At 40.2% G+C, this 20,125-nt stretch overlaps 2 protein-coding genes across 6 annotated transcripts; both read left to right on the plus strand.

Annotated features, from left to right (window-relative positions):
- Positions 1 to 874: 874 nt before the first annotated feature.
- On the plus strand, positions 875 to 14,800 carry skor2 (SKI family transcriptional corepressor 2). 5 transcript variants are annotated; one of them, XM_017700194.2, is made up of 10 exons: positions 875 to 974; positions 1,721 to 1,806; positions 6,744 to 8,610; positions 9,131 to 9,194; positions 9,758 to 9,835; positions 11,477 to 11,542; positions 11,725 to 11,823; positions 12,107 to 12,174; positions 13,317 to 13,379; positions 14,169 to 14,800. In XM_017700194.2, the coding sequence occupies exons 3-9, from the start codon at positions 6,778 to 6,780 to the stop codon at positions 13,374 to 13,376; spliced, it is 2,268 nt and encodes a 755-aa protein (XP_017555683.1). In that variant the 5' UTR covers positions 875 to 974; positions 1,721 to 1,806; positions 6,744 to 6,777; the 3' UTR covers positions 13,377 to 13,379; positions 14,169 to 14,800. The 5 variants fall into 5 exon arrangements, with proteins under 5 accessions (XP_017555683.1, XP_037402967.1, XP_017555684.1 ...); XM_037547070.1 differs by lacking the exon at positions 875 to 974 and adding an exon at positions 1,081 to 1,102; XM_017700195.2 differs by lacking the exons at positions 875 to 974; positions 1,721 to 1,806 and adding an exon at positions 5,656 to 5,836.
- Positions 14,801 to 16,256: 1,456 nt separating this feature from the next.
- ier3ip1 (immediate early response 3 interacting protein 1) lies at positions 16,257 to 19,370 on the plus strand. The gene is made up of 3 exons (XM_017700193.2): positions 16,257 to 16,373; positions 17,695 to 17,796; positions 18,649 to 19,370. Exons 1-3 carry the CDS (start codon positions 16,283 to 16,285, stop codon positions 18,702 to 18,704), a joined length of 249 nt encoding a protein of 82 aa, XP_017555682.1. The 5' UTR covers positions 16,257 to 16,282; the 3' UTR covers positions 18,705 to 19,370.
- The last annotated feature ends 755 nt before the right edge of the window (positions 19,371 to 20,125 follow it).

Consider the following 20,125-nt stretch of genomic DNA (forward strand, 5'->3'; position numbering starts at 1 on the left):
TGTGATTTGCACACTTATGTCCGCATGTTTGCACTTTGTCTGTACTGTCTTATTTTGTTCCATGTTGCACTGTGGTCCTGGAGGAACATAACTTCACTCCACTGTGTACTTGTACATAGATGGAATGAAAATAAAAGTCTCTTGACTTTACTTGTGAATAAATTCTGCTCATTTCAACAATATGTGCATTACACTTAATCATTTTTGTTAAGCTTGAAAACTGAATGTATGAGTAGTTATCTTTATGTTTAAGGTAAACGTGTGCATTATCAGGCTGAACTCAAACAGCAATGCCAAAACAGATACCGTTGACAAAATTGTTTAGTAATATGGTAGTTTCTTATTAAAACATGACCATTTCAAATGAATGGGACAACTTTTGTCCACCCTTTTATCTCAAGCTTAAAAATGTTTAATAAAGAACACAATAATCAACCTAGTTCATGAGAATTTTACCAGGTCTTGGACTTGGACTAAAGAAAAGATCTTAAAAGAGAAAATGGTGTTCAAATCTGCACTGTACACGGAATTGAAGCCGGTAGCACATAATACACCTAAACAGCCCTGAGTGTTCAGTTTTTCTACCAGTTTCAGCTTTCGCTCCCTGGTTTAAGGCAGAGAGGATGGAGGCTGTTGTGCTATGATCCGTTTTTAGAATGCAGTAAAGAGGCTGTCCCGGCTCAGCGCTCAGCATGAGGAAAAGTGTGCTCTCCAGCCCTGTCCCCATTGCACAGCAGCCGTTTGCTGTGGGTTTTTCATGCCTCATCCGCTCGACTCAACAAGGCAAGGCAGCCCAGGCTGTACAGCACAGTCAGTTTACCCCCATCAGCCCCTTCAGGTGGAGCTCAGCACACTCAGTCTACCCCTCATCTGTCCCTGCTGGTGGAGCTCAATGGTGAGCTGGAGAGGCTCAGGAACAGACGCTGTAGAGGAGGGAGGCAGGAGAAGCCTGTTTCTGCAGGGTGGATATAACGGTAAGAGCCTATACGAAACGTCTCACTGCTAAAAGTTTGCTTGCAGCCTATTCTGGGAATATAAGAGTCTCGAGGTTTGATTGTATAAGTGAACGTGAACCGCATCCCTGTGTGCACATCGACTTCAGGTCTGTCATTTGGTCTTTTTAGCGAAGTGGGACGATAACAGAGGGTTGTGGATTGGGCATAAAGAGCGATGTTATAAAGAACTGGATTGTATAAAATGTCTTTCTCAGTTTTTTGTTGTTTTTCTTCGTATTTGTCTCGAGCGGAGCGCTGCGTGAAGAAGTTTCGTACAAACACTTTCGTACTTTACATGCGTGAAGACGTTTATTAGAAAGATGAGAAAATGCTTGCCTTCCTCTAATAAGCTAAAATAATCTAATGGTCTTATTATTTCGGGCAGTTTGCTAACAGTAACTGCGCTCCTGAAACCTAACTCGATTCGTCCTTGTTTTTTTTACGACGAATCAAATATTACGATCTCCTGGTTTCGTTTCTTTAACTTCTATTTTGGGATATAGAATGAATTACTGGTGATCTACTGATGACTTTTTTTCTTTGAATTGCTTCGTAAATCTGTTGATATTATATCATTGCAGAGCTGCTAAAGAACATACATGGATCCTACAAATAACACTGATCGCTCAGAGTGCGATGCTGTATATTTGAATAATCTCGTCAATCAGGTCCAAATATGGAAATACAGAATGTTTATTCTGGGTTTTTATTTTGCTGTATTTCAGGTGAAATGTTGCTGCAGAGCATCTGATGCTGCAGAAGGAGCTGGATTACAGAACAACACTGACAATCCGAGTCAACAGCTGCTAAGGTGCGTAATGTACATCGTTTCAGTTAACCTGTCATTTTCAATGTCAGAGTTTCTCCCGCTTTCTTTTTGCCTAAGCACATATGCCTTATTTGATGAGTGTTTATGAATGTACGTATCATCTTCCCATATAGCTAAAGAGTTAAGTCTCACTGGTTTGGCAAACTTATTATGAGAGCAGCACGTTTAGGATTCCTAAAATATTTCGTTTAATATTTGTGCACATTTTAACAAATCTATATATATTATGGTTCATTTATACTGTTCATTTTTGTCATTCAGCGATCAATATTAATAAAGAATAGCCACTAATGGATAATGGTGCTACACTGTAAACTGTTCAGTAAACAATTTAACCAAAACAAGTTCAAGGACAGTAAAACACAGACTACTTTTGATTAGACAAGCAGGGGTGCAGTGTGGGTAAATTTAACACTGGCACCATCATATGTGACTTCTGTAATATCCCTGTTTGAAAGAAGGTGAAATTTGGGCACAAACATTATGGAAGTGATTTAACACCGTAGCACAGTAATAATTTGTGTTCCATGTGCTTTGAATTCGCATATTTGAAGGGCGAGTTCTAGGCGAGGTCCGTGACGTCAGAGCGACGCAAGCACCGCACCAGTCTGAGTAACGTTCAAGAGAAGTTTAAAAATTAAAATTAACATTTATCTACGCTGAAAAGTGACGTGTGTTAAGATCTGCTCATTAAGAAGCGTTCGGGTCTCGCGCTAAAATCACTATATATGGATTGCGTTCAGCTCGTGTTTTTAGGCTTCTAATCAAACTTAAGTGAGGTCTTTTTTATATATACGTGTTTTGTAAAGTGGTGTTAGCTTAAGAAATGAGGAATGCAGTTTTTTAACGCGCGCAATTAATTTCACAGCGGGGTGTCACACGCACGCACGCACGCAGGCGCTCGCGCGCACACACCCACACTCACCCACCCACACACACACACACATAGGCTGCGTCCAAAACCACATAATAAACTATACGATATATGCTATAGGTACTATATTAAAGAACATACTCTTCAAAGAGATGTACTGTTTAAGGCTGTATGCGGTTTTGGGTGCAGCCACAAAAGCGTTAGATAAGTGCGCGCGCACACGCAAGCGAACACATTACATATGTTTCAGTGCATCAGGGAAGGTCATCATTTATTAATACCTAAGCAACAATCCGAACTCTTTAATGTAGAACATGATGAGGTCTTGTGTGAGAATGTCCTGATGATCTTTGGTAGCAACTCAAACCTGATTTATCCAGATCATAACATAGGTGGAAATTATGGAACTTATGGGGGATTCATAATATTAGTCATTTTCATAATCCATCCATACATCCATATTGTCTGCATCTTGCATATATTTTATACTTTTGCTAATTATAATCACAACATGTATATGATAAACACGTTTCTATTATTCTGACCCCAAGTTCTTAATTTTGGCCACAGCCTTCATTGGCTTGGTGGCCCTATACTCTTAAGAAAGACAGTTCTTCAAGTGTTCTCTAGTAAACGCAATGGTTCTTCTTAGAACAATGAGTTCTATAAAAACATTTAATGCTTATTTCATGGTGAAATTCTTCTTCAGGTTGATAGAGGGGGGTTTTATATGGTTCTATACAGAACCTTTTAAAAATGGTTCTATAAAGCACCAGAAAGGATTCTTGTTACAAGCTTGACATCGTAGCAATAGAACACACTTTGGTGCCATATAGAACCACTTTCAAAAAGGCCCTGTATAAATCCATATACAACACATTCTTCATCAACCTGAGGAACAATTTCACCATCAAAAGAACCATTTTTAAAATGGTTCTACATGGCACCAAAGAGTGTTCTGCTGTTGTCATGGTGTGAAGCTTGTAACAACATTTTCCAAAAGGCCCTGTATATTTATAACACATTATCCATTAACTATGTCACCATGAAAAGAACCGTTTAAGCATGAAATGGTTCTATATAGAACTCATAGCTCTAAATATATCCATCGCCCTTATAGAATTAAAGAACCCTTATAGAACCAGTTTAAGTGTGCAGTGGCCAGTGCATTTGTACATATCTGTCTACCATCCCTCCATTTATACATCTGTCATTCTTTCATCTGAGGGTGTATTGTAAAGTCTCTTTAAGCCCACCCAGCATGCTAATAGGCCCGTGTAGCAGTTTGGTGTTGGCCTCAGTGCTGGCCATGTCTTAAGCCTGAGAGGAGACAAAGGCAGCCAGAGGAGCTCCAAATGAGTTTGAGAGGCCAGCAGATGGGACCCCATCCAACACTTCACCTCCGCTGGTTCTCTATTAATCACGCCGCAGCGTTAGCGCTGCCCTCAGACCTGCGAATGGGCCTTAAAGCTGGGAAACTCTGGCACCTGGCTGGCCTTTATTGTTAACGAAATTCATTAAAACGGCGGCGTTTATGATCGTGTCCTTTCAAGGCCGCTTTCAAGGCCGAGGATAATTTTTAATAATTTCTTAGTTAGATCAATAACCTGGCAGGCGGAATGTTATTGACGAGCTGGTTTGGCGATGAAAGATGTCTTCTGCTTTAAATGATCACTTTTAGCCCTTTTGCCGTGGATTGTGGTCGATTGTGGCTGTACTGCTCTGATAACGATGAAAAAATGGCAGGTCGACATTTGTCCTCTGTCCATTCTCTGCTTTCCTCCCCCTGCTTCATTAGTAAGGGTCTATTATTCATATAGGCTGGTCATCAGTGGTCTCCATGACCTTTAGGCTCGGGCCGACTGGATACTTGGGCTGAGTGGAGTAGGTTACAGGTGAATAAGAGCAGTGAACATTTTATTACTGTTATTGTTATTATTAATAAAGAAAGCTAATTAGGCCTCAGAGGCCAATTATAGTTCCTTAAATTGGTGGGCTAATTAATTGTGTTTAATACACACCGCATAGCACCTACGTCATCAGCTCAGAGCAGAATGGTAAGCAGAACAAATAATAAATTAATGAAAACATTTTTTAGGCGTTATGGCCACCGTCATGCTGGTTTGCCTCAGGAATTTTTACAAAGTCTGTTTTGCCGGAGTAGCTTGTGCTACCAAAATCCGAGTTTTAAACCAAATTGTTACAGAACCACTTTAATGAAACTAAATTGTCTTTATCACAATATGGTGAATTAAATGACGTTTTTCCAAACTTGGCTCATATAGCAACAGGATTCCTATGGAGTATCTGTCAAGGCCTATTTAACAGCTCTTTAACACCGCAAAAAGATTTTTAAATTCACATTTTAAACTAACTGCCCACACGTCAGCCGGTGCAGCTGCACACTGAGCTTTCAGCTAGTAACAGTAACGTGAAGTAACACGGTTACCTTAAGAGTTTCAGTTCACTTAAACACTCATTTAGATTCTGAGGAGAACTTAAATCTAGTTCGACTTACCGAAAGAGTCGTGCGAGGCTTAAATACGACTAAAATAATGTTTTACGGTGTATTTTTACATTTCCATTACATTTTGCAGCTAAACGAACCTGAGCGGCCGTTAGTTAAACGTCACTTCATTCTGCGCGAGGTAGTTCGAGGCGCGAAGGCAGAGCCAATCAGCTGCGATAAACTGGGCGCGAGCGAATCCTTCTTTCCCGCCTGTATTCCGCACAGGCCCCGCCCCGCTACCCGAATATTGGGCAAGCTTTCCGCCGATTAGTGGTTTACCGGTGAGTATGAAACACAGGCCAATCCCATCGCAGGACGTGCGAAACTACAAGCCAATCGTAGAACAGGGAGGCGGAGCCTGTCTGTATGCGGGTGGGGAAAAAACACCGCCGCTGGCTAGACGGCTTTTAGAGCGAATAAGGCAGCACTTACTCGCTCATTCGCTCGTGTTAACGCGGCCGAAATACGGAGCTTCTCTCTTCGGTGGAACGTTTTTTTTGTTTTTCAAGTCGTGTTTACTGAGTCCAGGTCGACTGCTAAACCCAGCCGTAGTAGTTTGTGAAGGAGACACGGCCATGCTTCACATTTTGTAGCGCTTTCGGAGATCTCCGAGCGAACACGGAGCTCAGGTGGGGAACTTTTAACTTCCACAGCTTTCTGTTGGCGACGGGGCGAAAACAGCACGAGTTTAGTGAAGGGTCGCTCTGTTGTTGGACGGTGTGAAATTGTTTTTGCTATTTTGTTTTAAAGCTGTTGTAACAGCGTGATGTAAGGCCCCAATTATGACTTAATAATAATAATAGTAATAATAATAATAATGATAATAATATACCTAGTATTATGAAAACGTATTACTGCTTTAAATAATAATAATAATAATAATAATAATAATAATATTAATGATAATAATGGCGGAGATTAATTATTATAATTATTGTTATTATTAACTCGATCCATTACTGTCTTACAAATATTTGCACGTGTCTTTTTAATTAAATAGATCTGTGCAAATAAACGAGTCATTTAAAAAAGTCTATTTAAAAACGTGTTTTGTTTATTCGATTGAAAATCTTTTTTAAACCTTTAGCTCGTGCTGGTCTGATTTTTAAAATTTTATTTTGGGCACTTTATGTAGTTTTTCGATGCGCGCGCATTGTAAATACATTGAAAGTTTTTCCCCACTTATTGTTTATAATTTGTACCGATTTGCTTTCATAACTCCTTTTGGAAAAAAAATATTCTACGCAGTTTACTGGGATAAAACGGACAGCGCGCGCTTTTATTTTAATTTATTATAAAATCTAAATACTTTTGCTGTTAGAAATCTTTACAACTGTCCTACAGACCCCCCCCACCTTTCTATTTATTGAGGCTTTTATTCTTTACATTTTCAATTTTTTACTCATAACTGAATAAAGTTCATCAGAGCGTCATTACAATGAATAAGATAACAAAGGTATTCCTGACTTTTATTGTCTTTTATATTATCTTATGTAAAAGTCACTGAAATCCTTTTCCCTTTTTTTTGGTCCACAGCTGCAACCAGTTTCATAGTTAAGGTTTCCAAAAGATGGACAAGGGTCTTCTCCCTGGACCCAACGACCTAGTTATGGCTACACCTCCCAGCTCATTCCAGCAAGAACCTCTTACCCCACCGAGGTCCAACCACTCTTCCTCCCTCAAGCCCAACCAGGTGGGTCAGGTCATCCTGTACGGGGTACCCATCGTCTCCTTGGTCATCGATAACCAGGAGCGCCTGTGCTTGGCTCAGATCTCCAACACCTTGCTGAAGAACTACAGCTATAACGAGATCCACAACCGAAGGGTGGCTCTTGGCATCACATGTGTGCAGTGCACCCCAGTTCAGCTGGAGATCCTTCGGCGGGCTGGTGCCATGCCCATTTCATCCCGCCGCTGCGGCATGATCACCAAGCGTGAGGCTGAGCGGCTCTGCAAGTCGTTTCTGGGTGAGAACTCGCCGCCTAAGCTACCTGACAACTTTGCATTCGATGTGACTCATGAGTGCGCTTGGGGCTGCCGAGGCAATTTCATCCCGGCCCGTTACAACAGCTCCAGAGCCAAGTGCATTAAATGCTCCTACTGCAACATGTACTTCTCGCCCAATAAGTTCATCTTCCACTCGCACCGCACACCCGAGGCCAAGTACACACAGCCTGATGCTGCCAACTTCAACTCCTGGCGTCGGCACCTCAAGCTGTCCGACAAGACGCCTCCAGATGACCTGGTATTTGCTTGGGAAGACGTGAAGGCCATGTTTAATGGAGGCAGCCGCAAGCGGGCGCTGCCTGGAAGCCACTGCTCTCCTATGGACTCAGTAAAAGCTGTGGGCTCTGTGCTGCCCCACGTGATATCATCAGACCTGGGTCAGAAGAGAGGCCGGTATGAGGAGGAAGAGGAGCTGGATGCCAGTGGCCTTTCACCACGGAAAAACCCACGCAGTTACCCGGTCATTCCCGTGCCCAGTAAAGGCTTCGGAATGCTGCAGAAGTTTCCTCCAACATCGCTTTTCCCTAGCCCCTACACCTTCCCAGCTTTTGGCCTATGTCAGCAGAAGAAGGACGATGGCGAGCCGGCAAATGGCCAGAAAAACAGTGGCCTCTCAGGGCTGCTGTGGCCAGGCCGCAAGGATGCTTTTTACCCCCCTTTCTGCATGTTCTGGCCCCCTAGAGCGACCGGTGGCATCCCGGTGCCTACATACCTCCAACCACAGCCAAATGCTCTCTCCACACTCACAGAGGCGCCCTCCTTGCGGCAGGCCTTCCTGGACCTGTCTGATCAGGGCGAGACTGGAACCGTTGCTGGACTGGGAGCCAACCCCAGACCAGGGCTATTTGAAAGCGAGTGTCCACCCGTGACTCCACCTGACCTGCGGCCCACTGCCCCTGAAGGCTGGCTCAAGCTGCTGGACGCTCCCTCTCTGCAGGCCCGCAAGGCCAGCTACCACTCCTCTGCTTTCCGGCCAGTGGTGAAAGATAGTGAAAGCATCGCCAAGCTGCACGGCAACCTGGAGGACCTAGGGACTGAAAGGCACCTCTCACCGGGCACCAGCTGCAGCTACCAGAGCGAGAGTGGGGAGAGCGATGAGGAGCAGGAGGTGGATGTGGAAACCAAGCAGGATGAAGAGCTGGAAGACTTTAGCGGCCTGAAGCAGCAGCAGCCAAGCACACAGCAGCAGCAGCAGCCATGCAGCCTGCACCTGCGAGGGCTCACTGACAGCAGCGCTGGGGAACGGGATAAAGACACGGCCCCCTTTCCCCCCACCATCCCCTCTGAAAGCTCTGCAGAGGACAAGCCCAGCCTGCCTGTCAGTCCGCCCGCCTCCCTCAAAGTCCCCAGCCCCGTTCACGCCTCACTGGAGGACACCGCTGCTGCGTACAAAAATGTAAATATTCCCTGCAGGCACTTAAACTAATTATTATTTAAATGCAGGCCACAGACTGGCGGGATCGCCGCGCATAACGAGATTGATAGCCAGGCGCTCCCTGCAGAAATGAAATATTCAGAGTGCTTTGATCCTTCCTAATAAGCCCAGTCGTGTTTTGTTTAATGGCGACATTATATTTGCTCTCCTTTTGTCACTCCTGCCTATTAGCCCTTTTAGTCTTTAACCTGACGACACTACATTAACTGAGGGAGCTGGAGGAGTCACTCGCAGCTACTGAGGGGGGACAGAGGGGAGCTAGTTTCAGCACATGCATACTCTGACACTAAGACTCGTACGTGCACCTCAGTCATTAGCCAAGCTGGCCTATTTTGATACAAAACATTTAAAGAAAGTGCAGACAACAGCTTTGTTATCTTCAAGGCCAATAGTGCTTATGGTTTGCTCAGGTATGCATATAGCGTGGCCTGAAGAAATGAATCAGGCCTAATCAGATTTCTGTGGTGTTTTGTGTTTGCAGTCGCAGAAGAGCAGAGAGGATGGGCTCCCGGCTTACGCAACCAAAGACAAAACAGCACGTGCAGGTGAATGCCACTTAACAATACAGCAAAACAGGAATAATGATCCATAATCCAATTGTTATAGACAAGAATAGTAACATTGAAGGAGCATTTAGTGGAGGGCAGTGTTTACACAACACCTGCATAAACCGTTTATGACAACTTACATAAATCTATATAGACATTTATAAAGGCTTGACTTCAGAATAGACAAGAAAAAGAGAAGCCTTTATGATAAGTGATACTTGTTTGAATAAGCCTTTATAAAGGTTTATGTCAGGTGAAAGGCTTATGCTGACCTTCAGTATTTTTATTTCTATACTGTTGGCACCTAAGAGTTTTTTGCTTACACTTATGAAATGAGTGATGCAAGTAAGTCTCTTAGAACAAACACAGAGGGCTGGATTAAGCCATGTTCTTGAAAGAGGGCCGGACTGTGCCAAGTCTCTAGAATTCTCAATTGAAAAATCTTTCCTTTTTATACAAACTGGACTAAATTGGCTTAAAAAAGCACTCTAGAGTGACAGGCTTACATCTCCAGGCTGACTCTCCTTTCATGCCATTAATACCTCTCCGTCCTCTTACAGAAGAAAGCAAAGAACAGAGTAGTTTCTTCCTCCCAGAGACGGAGACAACGGCGGCAGAATACTGGAGGGAGAACACAGGTAAATACTTCATCACTGTCACCCCACTAAAAAAAATAATAATAGTAATAAAAGAAAACATCCAACACTTACAGCTACAAAATAATTTGAGCATCCCTGCAAGGATTGTAGGATTAGACTAAATATAAAAGCCAGAATGGAATATATACTCAACTCCAGCCTCACTCTGGAAATGGAGCAGTTCTCGGCACAATGTCATTGGGAAAATGTGTTCAGTGGGGAGCCATAACAGTTCAAGAAGACAATCAGCTCTGTGCATTGAAGGTGACAATCACCATTTGAACAATATCAAATGGATATAATTGCCTTTTGCCTGGCAAAATCTTCCATTACAAAGATCATAGCTTATTGCCTTTTATCTGTCAGGGAGACATTAAAAGTGTTTTACGACATCTATGCCAACATTTATATTATCGAGCCGATAATGATCTCCTCACATAACGTATAATATGTTTGAAAAAAATTACATGAAACAAATTAAATGAAACCACCTTTGCCTGATTGCTAAATGTCTCCAAGGGGCTGGTGGGGGAACGTGATTAGAAGTTCTGATTTCCGAGTCTAAAGGCAGTGTCTTAAAGAGAGCTCTGTTTCTTGGGAGAGGGAGAGAGAGAGAGAGAGAGAGAGAAAAAATAATCTAATTTTCCATTTATGTAATGCAAACTGCCTTGGCTTTGACTATTCACGGTTAATTGACTGTCAAACGAGGTTGTTATCCTCAGGCAGTGTCTGCAAATTTGCTTGTCAAATGAGACAGAGAGAGGAGGAGAGCGAGAACAAGCCCGCTTTCCAAATGAGGAAAGCGTTGTAAGGCTTAAGGAGGCAAGACGTGAAATAGAGAGAGAGAGAGGGAGAGAGAGAAATGAGGGGGGGATTATATACACAAATGTGCTGGATTGCTTCATTTAAGGCATTTGATTTGCGGTGCAGCACACAGAGAGCATGACACCCCCACATTGCCAATATACTACAGAGGTGCAATACGCTTAATATGGCAACTCCTAAGGACATGCAGGTTATAATAATTTGATATCTCAGTGCAATAACAATCATAAAATCAATAATATGAAGGACCTTATCTTCAGAATAACTCCCCGTAGATAAAATTGCTGTCGTTTTAAAACAGGCAGGCACATATTGGAAGACTTATGCCTTTTTTAGGTACTCTGATCAGCATGGGTGTTTGATTAGATGCTCATAATAGTAGATTATGGACTTTTCACTGGACTAAGCCAATATTTTCCAAATTGGATACCTGACACTTTATTTTCCAGTAGTGCTTAAAATATAAATATGCTAAACATACCTAATAATAATATACTACTAAGGATGGTTAATATATATCTTTTGAGAATTTATTAGTACTTGGTACATTTTCTAGTTTAGAAAATTAGAATTGGACAGTTGTGGTTGTTTTTCAGACCCACTTTCTATGAGCCACACAACCTGATTACAGCTGCACAGTTTCATTGTTGCTAGACTGACACCTACTGGTCATTTGATGAAATGCATTTCTTATGTATACAAAATTCTGCCCTTGCATGTTTAATCCTTTTAAAAACACATACAGGAAATATAATTAATTTTATATTTATCTATGCATTTAGAATTTATACAGATTTTTTTCTGTTTGAACTGCAGCAGAGCATAATCAAGACCAACATTCACCTGCTTCACTCAAGAAAGACGTGGAGAACATGGAAAAAGGTGAGGTCAGGAAAAAGCTTGATTGTCAAAGAAACAATTGGGTTAAGCTTATAAAAAGCCTTCATTAATTTCCAAGGTGTCTCAGAGTTGTACTGATGTTAAACCATTGGCTCTTGCTAATGTCTTAGTACCTAGGACATCTTCTCATATTGTGGTTTTGATTTGTGTTGCTTTTCTTTCAGAGGAACTCCAGAAAGTTCTCCTCGAACAGATAGATTTACGGAGAAGATTGGAGCAGGAGTTCCACGCCCTGAAAGGCAGCTCACCCTTTCCCGTTTTCCGTAAGTTGAAGTCAGACTTCAGGCAGTTTCCCAGTTTCATGTTCTTCCATTTGGGGCGAAGCATTTGGAAACCGGTGTGCATCACCGTGCTTTGGCATAATGCTCTAAACTCAATAACAGAAAGCCAATATGAGCTTGTTTTACAAGCTGCATCTTTAACAATAACAATTTTTGCTAATAGGAATAAGATGAGTAACAATCTGTGCAGTAATGGTCAACGAGGAAACTGAGACTCATTTTTATTTAGTCGGCCTCATTTTCATATAGTTTTTTTCTCCTTCAGACAACTTTCAGGACCAAATGAAAAGGGAACTGGCTTACAGAGAGGAGATGGTGCAGCAGCTACAGATGGTGAGGATGTGATCAGCACAATGAATGGTGTGAAAATACAGGGTGCTTTTTTACAAGGATGCTGTTTGTATAATTATTTGTGTGCCAAAACAGCTAACAACTAGATGATTTTTCAAGTGCCTTAAATGCTGTATTGATAATTAGTTAGCATCTGATGATACCTTTGAATCTAAATTTCATAAATTCATATATATATATATATATATATATATATATATATATATATATATATATATATATATATATATGAAACTGGTTGAACTCTCTTGCTGAAAGTCACTACTACTGGCTGAAGGCCTTTGTCTGGTTCCATTTGAGTATCTTCAGTCTGATATCTGATATGAAATCAGATATACTACTACTACTAATAATAATAATACATTTAATTTATATAGGACTTTTTATACTAGTGGCAGCTCAAAGTGCTTTACAGAGAGGTGATAAAACATAGTTATATAAGAAATTATAAGTATAAGTAAGAATAAAATGACACAGATCAAATTAGAAGATAAACACCACAAGACGTAGAGTTTTAATTAAATGCTAAATTAAAGAGATGCGTTTTTAGATGCTTCTTTAAAGTGAGCATTGAGTTTGGCTGTCTAATAAAAGTTGGAATTGAGTTCCACAGTTCAGAAGCATAATAACTGAAAGAGGCCCCTCCATGTTTTCTGTATTTTACAGAGTGTATTTTTAGAAGGTCACTATCTGCAAATCTTAGATTACGTGCTGGAACATAAACGGACAGACACTCTGTGATGTAAGCAGTGCTTTAAGGTCATTTAGAGCTTTAAAAACTAGTAGCAAAACTTCTATCCTGAACAATACAGGCAGCCGGTGCAGCTCTTTTAAAGCAGGAGAGATATGATCTCTCTTTTTTGTTTTTGTTAGTATGCGTGCTGCCGAATTTTGTACGGGTATAAATAAGTACAAAGATGCTTGAGATTGTGTGATCCTTTTCAAGAAGTGAGACACCAAAACCAGCATGTAAGAAACACAATAAGCCTTTTTGTCTAGGACATGGAAAGACCCCATGGATGTGATTTGTATCCATGGGACTGTAACTATCATGATTATGTGAAGATAAAATTAGGTTGTAGAAAGAGTGACTCATTCTCATATAAATATTGTATTTTTTTTAGATTCCCTATGCAAACATTATGAGAAAAGAAAAAGCTGTCACACACCTAAACAAAAGCTGAATGGTAAGTATCACAAGTCCATTTAATACCTTGATGCACTTTAATGTACATCCACATAGCGCCATGCAGAGATCATTGTGACTTGTTTAAAGCCAACCTGAAGTGAAAATGGACTTTTTGCCATGTTCATTCATGTCTCAGCAGATACTGAATGATTTGTCATATCATATTACTTAAATGACATTTAAAAGACAACATTCTTGGTTTTCCATAATCCTTGATCAGAACGCAAAATATAAAATGCTTTTTCCCGCCTCCAAAACATTTTTAGATTTTTGATTATAACCTGTGCACCAGTGGGCGGAGAAAATGATATTAACCGATAATATCATGTATCATCCCCCCTCCACCACCCTCACCTATCATCAAGCAAAAGTTGCTAGATGGTATAGCGAGGCATAGTACAGGCATAGACGTTATGATATCTAATTCACTTTGACGCCCTGACAAAAGTGCTGCATTGGATTTACTTGATTTAAATGTGTACATTGGTTCCACATGATCAAAATACATTACATCAACACGCTTCTTGCCAAAAGTCAGTAAAATGAATGACAGTAATTGTGTTGATGTAATATATGTCGTTCACATTGAACCAAGGTACACAAGTAAATTCAGAGCATTATTTTTCTTTTCAGTATTGTTAAAACACACAGAGGAAAATGCCACTGTGTAGCCTCAAAGTGACCCAAATACATCATATTAATATCATAATAGGGTGGATTCTGGGGAGGTTCTCTGTGTTTGACAGACAGTAGCATCACTGTAACTGATATATTGTTCTTCTTTCAGGTTACTTCTGTATTTCATAGGAAACCACAACTGGCTGTTCACAACCACATACATAGACATTTACCTGGATCTCTCTTGGTGACTCTAAGAAATACAGTAAAAGCAATCCCCTCATTAAGGACGTTTATCAGACGATGCACAAAGAGCTTTCATCATCCGCTGATCATCTGAAGATACTGAATTATGTATGCTTCCCTGACCACACCGATGACAAGCCAACCCACAAATTCACAGTGCAAGTAGTTCTATCTTCTGCACTAGTGCTACATAACGCATCGTTAAAACAGCCACCTGTACAGTGATCTCCTTTTGCCTATTCATTTATGTATTTATTTATGTATTTAATTATTTATTCATTTATTTATTTGTAAAAAAAATTGAACTGTGTATAAATATACTGGCTATAGAAATACCGTACACATACAAAATTAATATCTGGGGGAAACACACAGCACATTTGCTCTATAGGCCTACTGGAGCTTATGGCTACGAGCAACTGCGCAGGCAAGCAAACTTCTGCACTTGTTTGTTTGAATACAGCACTGACAAACTTAAAATTAAGAATGTTATTATTGTTAATGCAAATGTATTTAAATATGTTCTTGTAGTTTCTCTACTATTTATGTGGATAATAAAAGTCTATAACATGAAAAAAAGGTTTCTTTCTTATATTTTTATATTCCTTGATTTACCACTTCCACTGAAATATCAGAGGTGACTTGACAGCAAGTAAAGACCATGAGGAATGAAGTCACACCAAGGAGATTCTATTAAAACATGCCGGAAATAATTACGTATTTTAATGTTGCATGTATTTTACATGAAACTAATGGATTTGATCACATTGATGTGATTTAATGACGTTTGCACTGGCCACATTTTACGTTTAGTTTTTCCAATACAGTAAATCCAGCAACAGTAACTGCGCATTAAAATGTGCAGAAGCGTGTTCCATGTACAGGATGTTTTTATCGTCTTTTCACTTTGGAAATCAAACAAAACATGTTATTTAAACGGGGTGCCTAAACTTTTGCATACAACTGCAGGTTAGCAGCTCAGTAAGGAAACATTCCCCGTCAAACCACACACACACACACACACACACACACACATTAAGTGTAAAATGCAGTATGAAATAACTTTAAGCTCTAATTTAACCGTAGATTTTTTTTTTTCTCCTGAGAAACAGAATTAAAGGGAAATTCCACCAATTGTTTCGACTGATTTGGTGTGAAATGCTCTGCTCTATAAAACTTAACCACAGTCAGAGAACAGCAAAGTAAGAATTGCATTGTACAGTGCAACTGGCTGTTCTGCTGTGCACATGACAATAAATCTCTTTAAGAAATGTTCACAGTGGAGGTGATAGAAACCAGATGTCTGAAGAGTTAAGCAGTCTAAAAGCTCCCTCACAGGAATGTATTACATGAAATGGCTCGATATACGCTGCCTAATTCCTGAGACATTGTTTCGTGCTAGTTTTGTAAGGCTGTGGCCTAAAACGTCTATTTATATTTTACACACAGAAGGTTCAAGGCAAAATAGTCTCTTACATTTTTTTCAGCATTACATATAAAAAACTCGTAGATTCGCTGGTGGGTCTAAATGTATGTTGTAGACATAAATTCCTATCACCACCACTGTAAAGAAATCTGTTCTGTAACCTCTACGTCTTAACGCTACAGCAAAATCTTGCAAAATATTTTGAGATTCCCCTTTATTCCCCCTTTAAATATTCCCCTTTAAAACTGAACAAACGAGCCACGTAACGTCACCATGACTAAAGTGCATCCAAATGGCCAAACTTTTATTCGACATTTCCGTTCCACCTTAAAAAGTGCAGCGGTCGTGCATGAATGTAACTGCTGCACCATTTAAGGTGGAGCGAAAATAATTTCGATTAAGAAACCAAAATAAAAGTCTCAATAAATTACAATTAAAAAGGGCCAAGCAGACAAGCGCAACTGTTTTATTACAGCCATAATGTTAAAATTCATTAATCCATTAACATTTACCAAGAGGAGGAAAAAATAAACGAATTAAAAAGTTAATAAAACAGGACGCTAATGCGCATGCGTGTGACGCAATCGCAGCAGAAGTCGAGAAGTGCCAACATGGCGTTTACGCTGTACGCCCTGATTCAAACAGCGATCTTGTTCACAAATGCGATCGCTGTGTTACACGAAGAAAGGTTTCTCAGTAAAAGTGAGTACTCTTCTACGTGTTTGTCTCTGCTGTAACTCGGGGTTGTGTTATTTCGTGGTAGAATGGTTTTACACAGCTGATCAGACACCTCCCAGCTGGAGCCTTAGCAAAGCCGGCTAACAGAATAGACAAGGGTCCTCTGTGTATTAGAGCTGTGTGTTTAGTCTCATCTCTGGAAATGCTCGTTTCTCTCTCTCTCAGTGGAGAAATGCTTTCAGTGGGTTATACATTGTATGATGAAAAGGTTCCGTATTGAACTCTGCTGTCGATGATTGTGTGTTGCGTGCCAACTCACAAGTCTCTGTAACGTTATTTGAAGATGATGAAGGCCACTAAGTTACTAACCAGAGGTGGGTAGAGGACCCTAAACTCATACTGAAGGAAATGCATTATGGAAATGGATTAACCGTTGAAATAATAGCTCAAGTACATTTCCAAAAAAAAAATGAGTAGAAATTCAAGTGCCAGGTTAAAGATCTAACTTCTTAGTACAGTCTAGTATCTAATATAGGAGCAGAGGTTTGTAAGGCACTCTTCTCTTCTTGGGATCCATTTGTTCTAAAATTAAATGAAGCTCCAGAGTCAGACGCATAACCAATTGCCAAGCAGTACATATGCTGTCACTAGGGATGACATATCTCCTCCCCCGATACCGATATTATAGGGTATTAGCCAGTATTGATCTGAGATTTCTACTTTAAGAGTATTAAAATTTAAATGAGACTTTTAGAAGTAATTTTAGCTAAGATGAACATTTAAAAATAAGCTGTCACGCTCCGACTGTTCAAATTACTTTACTACTGCTACTTATATTCGATCCAGCATTTCCTTTTAATATCGCCCTGATACCGTTGCCTAGTATTGGATCAGTGCTGTCCCAACAATCAGTAAAGAAACATATCAAAAGTATTAAAAAACTACATGACGATAAATAAAACAGATCACTTTCCTTACAAATGTACTTGAGTAGAAGTAGTATTATCATTTGTCCAATATATTTTCACGTAGCATCTTTTGAAAATACCCAGGAACAACTAACCTAGTTAATTTAGGATCCGCAGCGCAGACATATTAAGCTCTTACTTGTTAATCAGAACATGCCACTTTATGCACTATATCTGCTGGGTATATTTTTGCTTGAGTTCCACTAGCAATCTAAGCATGTTTTAAGACCTTGTATGTGTTTAAATGAGTAGGCATATTTTTAGATTATTTTCAGATCAGTTTCTGTACACTGATTGCTCTAAGCGTCCAGATGTTGGATTAGTTTTCCTAAAGGTCGTCTGCAGTGTCTTACTGGAGAGTGCTTCTTTAATTGCAGTCGGCTGGGGAGCAGATCAAGGCATTGGTGGCTTTGGAGATGAGCCTGGAATTAAAGCGCAACTTCTAAACCTAATCCGATCTGTCAGGACAGTCATGAGAGGTAAGTAACTCGGTGTCACATCAAGAAAGACTTCACTGAAGTGTTTGCTCTCTTCCTTTGTTTGTCGTTCCATCAGTCTATCTACACTGTATGTTCACTGTACTTTGTTGAAACTAACATTCCTTCTGAAATCAAGTGTATTAATTGGGAGTTTTTCCCCTTTTGTCTCTACTCTTCTGGGAAGGCTTTACACTAGATGCTGGGAGGATTTGATTGCATTCAGCCACGAGAGCATTAGTGAGGTCAGGTACTGATGTCGGATGATTTCCATTTACGGCATTTGGCAGACACTCTTATCCAGAGCGACTTACAATTTGATTTTTTTTTTTTAAAACATAGGTAGGCGAAGGTAGTGTTAGGAGTCTTGCACAAGGACTCTTATTGGTATAGTGTAGGGTGGTTACCCAGGCAGGGATTGACCCCCAGTTGCCAGCTTAGAAGGCAGAGGTGTTAACCGCTACACTACACCATACACTACACCAATCTATAGATAAACAAGCGATGTGTGCGCAGGTGAATAGCTGTGTCAGTAATTAGATGGGGCAGTTCTGGATCATATCAACTCATCGGTATTGAATGGAGCTCCATCACTCTAGAGAATGCAATCTCTTTGCTCCACAGCCCAGTTCTGGGGGCTTCATGTATGACCGCTCCAGAGCATTCCGCAGTGCATTTCTATGGATATACAAGCTGTGTTTGCACAGTTTGAACAGCTGTGTCAGTAATTAGACGGGGCATCTACAAACCTTTGGGCATATAGTGTACCTATCAGTCTATCTGTCTGTAGCAATTTGAACAATATTTACGATGACTGTCCTGTTTCAACTTCTGTCTGTCTGTTTCTGTCCACAGTGCCTTTGATAATAGTAAATTCAGTGTGCATCGTTTTACTGCTGTTGTTCGGATGAAGAAAGGATGACGTTCGGGATGGAACAAGAGCTAAAGGGCAAAAGGAAATGGACTGTTTTTGTACATGCTGTAAATGTACCTATTGCTTTCAGGTGTCTCACTCTTGCAATGGTGGGATTTAAGTAATTGTTTACTAGTTGTATATCTCCAGATATCAACAGATTTGATTCTTTTTTTTGTGTGTGGTGTTTCTCAGTACAACTGTTGCTTTAAAGAGAACCCAAATAACCACGTCTTTTTTTTTTCTTTTTTTTTTAATATATATACATGATTCCCTTTTAATGTATAAGAATCTAGTAAACTGGCATGAACACATGCAAACAACTTTGTGTATCACAGAACTCTTTAAAAAAGAAAGCAGTGGCACTGTCTCTGGGTTTTGGTGTGATTGTCACCATTTCAGTAATAATAGTGCACTCCAGGAATATGAGAGGTAAAATCAATGGTTAAAGGAGAGTGCTTTATTTTGGGTCCTCTAACCAAAGGGAAAGTCTGTGTATGTTGTGATGGGCTGTTTAAAGCTGCTCTTAGTCATCCGTTTGGCTGAACAGTAAGCTTTAATGTATGATTGTGTCTAAAGACTGCTTTGAGCACAAATAGCCTAGGCCTCTGAGACGGTCAATATGTTTGTCACATTTTAATAAAGAGAATGTCTTTTCATGTGCCCTGATTGTTTACGCCTCTGAAATATTTGTTAGCTTTATAAAACATCAGTTACAGAATCGATGAGAGTTAATTGAGCAGAAAACTCTAAAACTAGCATTTAATGTTATTTGTCATGCTATGTGATGTTATGTAGTGCAGCATTGCACCCCTCAGCCTCCCTGGTTCTGTTTTGTTTTGTCTGTCATGTTTTCTAATCCATCACACATCCGTTGTGAATCCCCCTGTGGCGATAAAGAAATCCACTCATGTAGAGACTACGTAACAGACGTAATAATTGGCTTCTTGGCAGTAATTTCAGCTACCTGGATCCTTTCTGATGTAGCCAGCCAGTGGGCAAAAATACATTTCCGAAGAGCCCACCCCCAAAAATCCACCTCAAAGCAGTAGAAGTTCTTTAAATGTTCTTCCCACCTTCAAGATACATCATCAGATATGGGAAGGCACGTTTACGATAGATGTAGTGATGCTTACGTTTTTCATTTTAGCTGGCATGCGTCTTAGAAATATTTTCAATCTTTAGTTTTTATAAAAATGTTTAAGCAACAGAACTGAAATAGTCCGTCTTGGTGTTTTTTATTTTTCCAGATTTACCTTCAGATATAACATTTTGTGCATCTGATTATAACCAAATGGAGCCATCAGCAGTAGAATGACGTTTCATTAACAAGAGCTTAGTAGATGGGTATTATATTAAATTACAACCATATGCTCATAAGTGCGATTATGGCTTAACCCCTTTTTGATCTAAGCTTAG

Source organism: Pygocentrus nattereri, chromosome 18 (genome assembly GCF_015220715.1).
Source record: "Pygocentrus nattereri isolate fPygNat1 chromosome 18, fPygNat1.pri, whole genome shotgun sequence".
NCBI classification, from domain to species: Eukaryota; Metazoa; Chordata; class Actinopteri; order Characiformes; family Serrasalmidae; genus Pygocentrus; species Pygocentrus nattereri.

Coding starts and splice junctions, on each gene's coding strand:
- skor2 (XM_017700194.2), top strand. CDS start 6,778: ATGGACAAGGGTCTTCTCCCTGGACCCAACGACCTAGTTATGGCTACA. Junction 8,611..9,130: donor CCGCTGCTGCGTACAAAAAT/GTAAATATTCCC, acceptor TTGTGTTTGCAG/TCGCAGAAGAGCAGAGAGGA. Junction 11,824..12,106: donor CTCACCCTTTCCCGTTTTCC/GTAAGTTGAAGT, acceptor TTTCTCCTTCAG/ACAACTTTCAGGACCAAATG.
- ier3ip1 (XM_017700193.2), top strand. CDS start 16,283: ATGGCGTTTACGCTGTACGCCCTGATTCAAACAGCGATCTTGTTCACA. Junction 16,374..17,694: donor AGAAAGGTTTCTCAGTAAAA/GTGAGTACTCTT, acceptor CTTTAATTGCAG/TCGGCTGGGGAGCAGATCAA. Junction 17,797..18,648: donor TGTCAGGACAGTCATGAGAG/GTAAGTAACTCG, acceptor TTCTGTCCACAG/TGCCTTTGATAATAGTAAAT.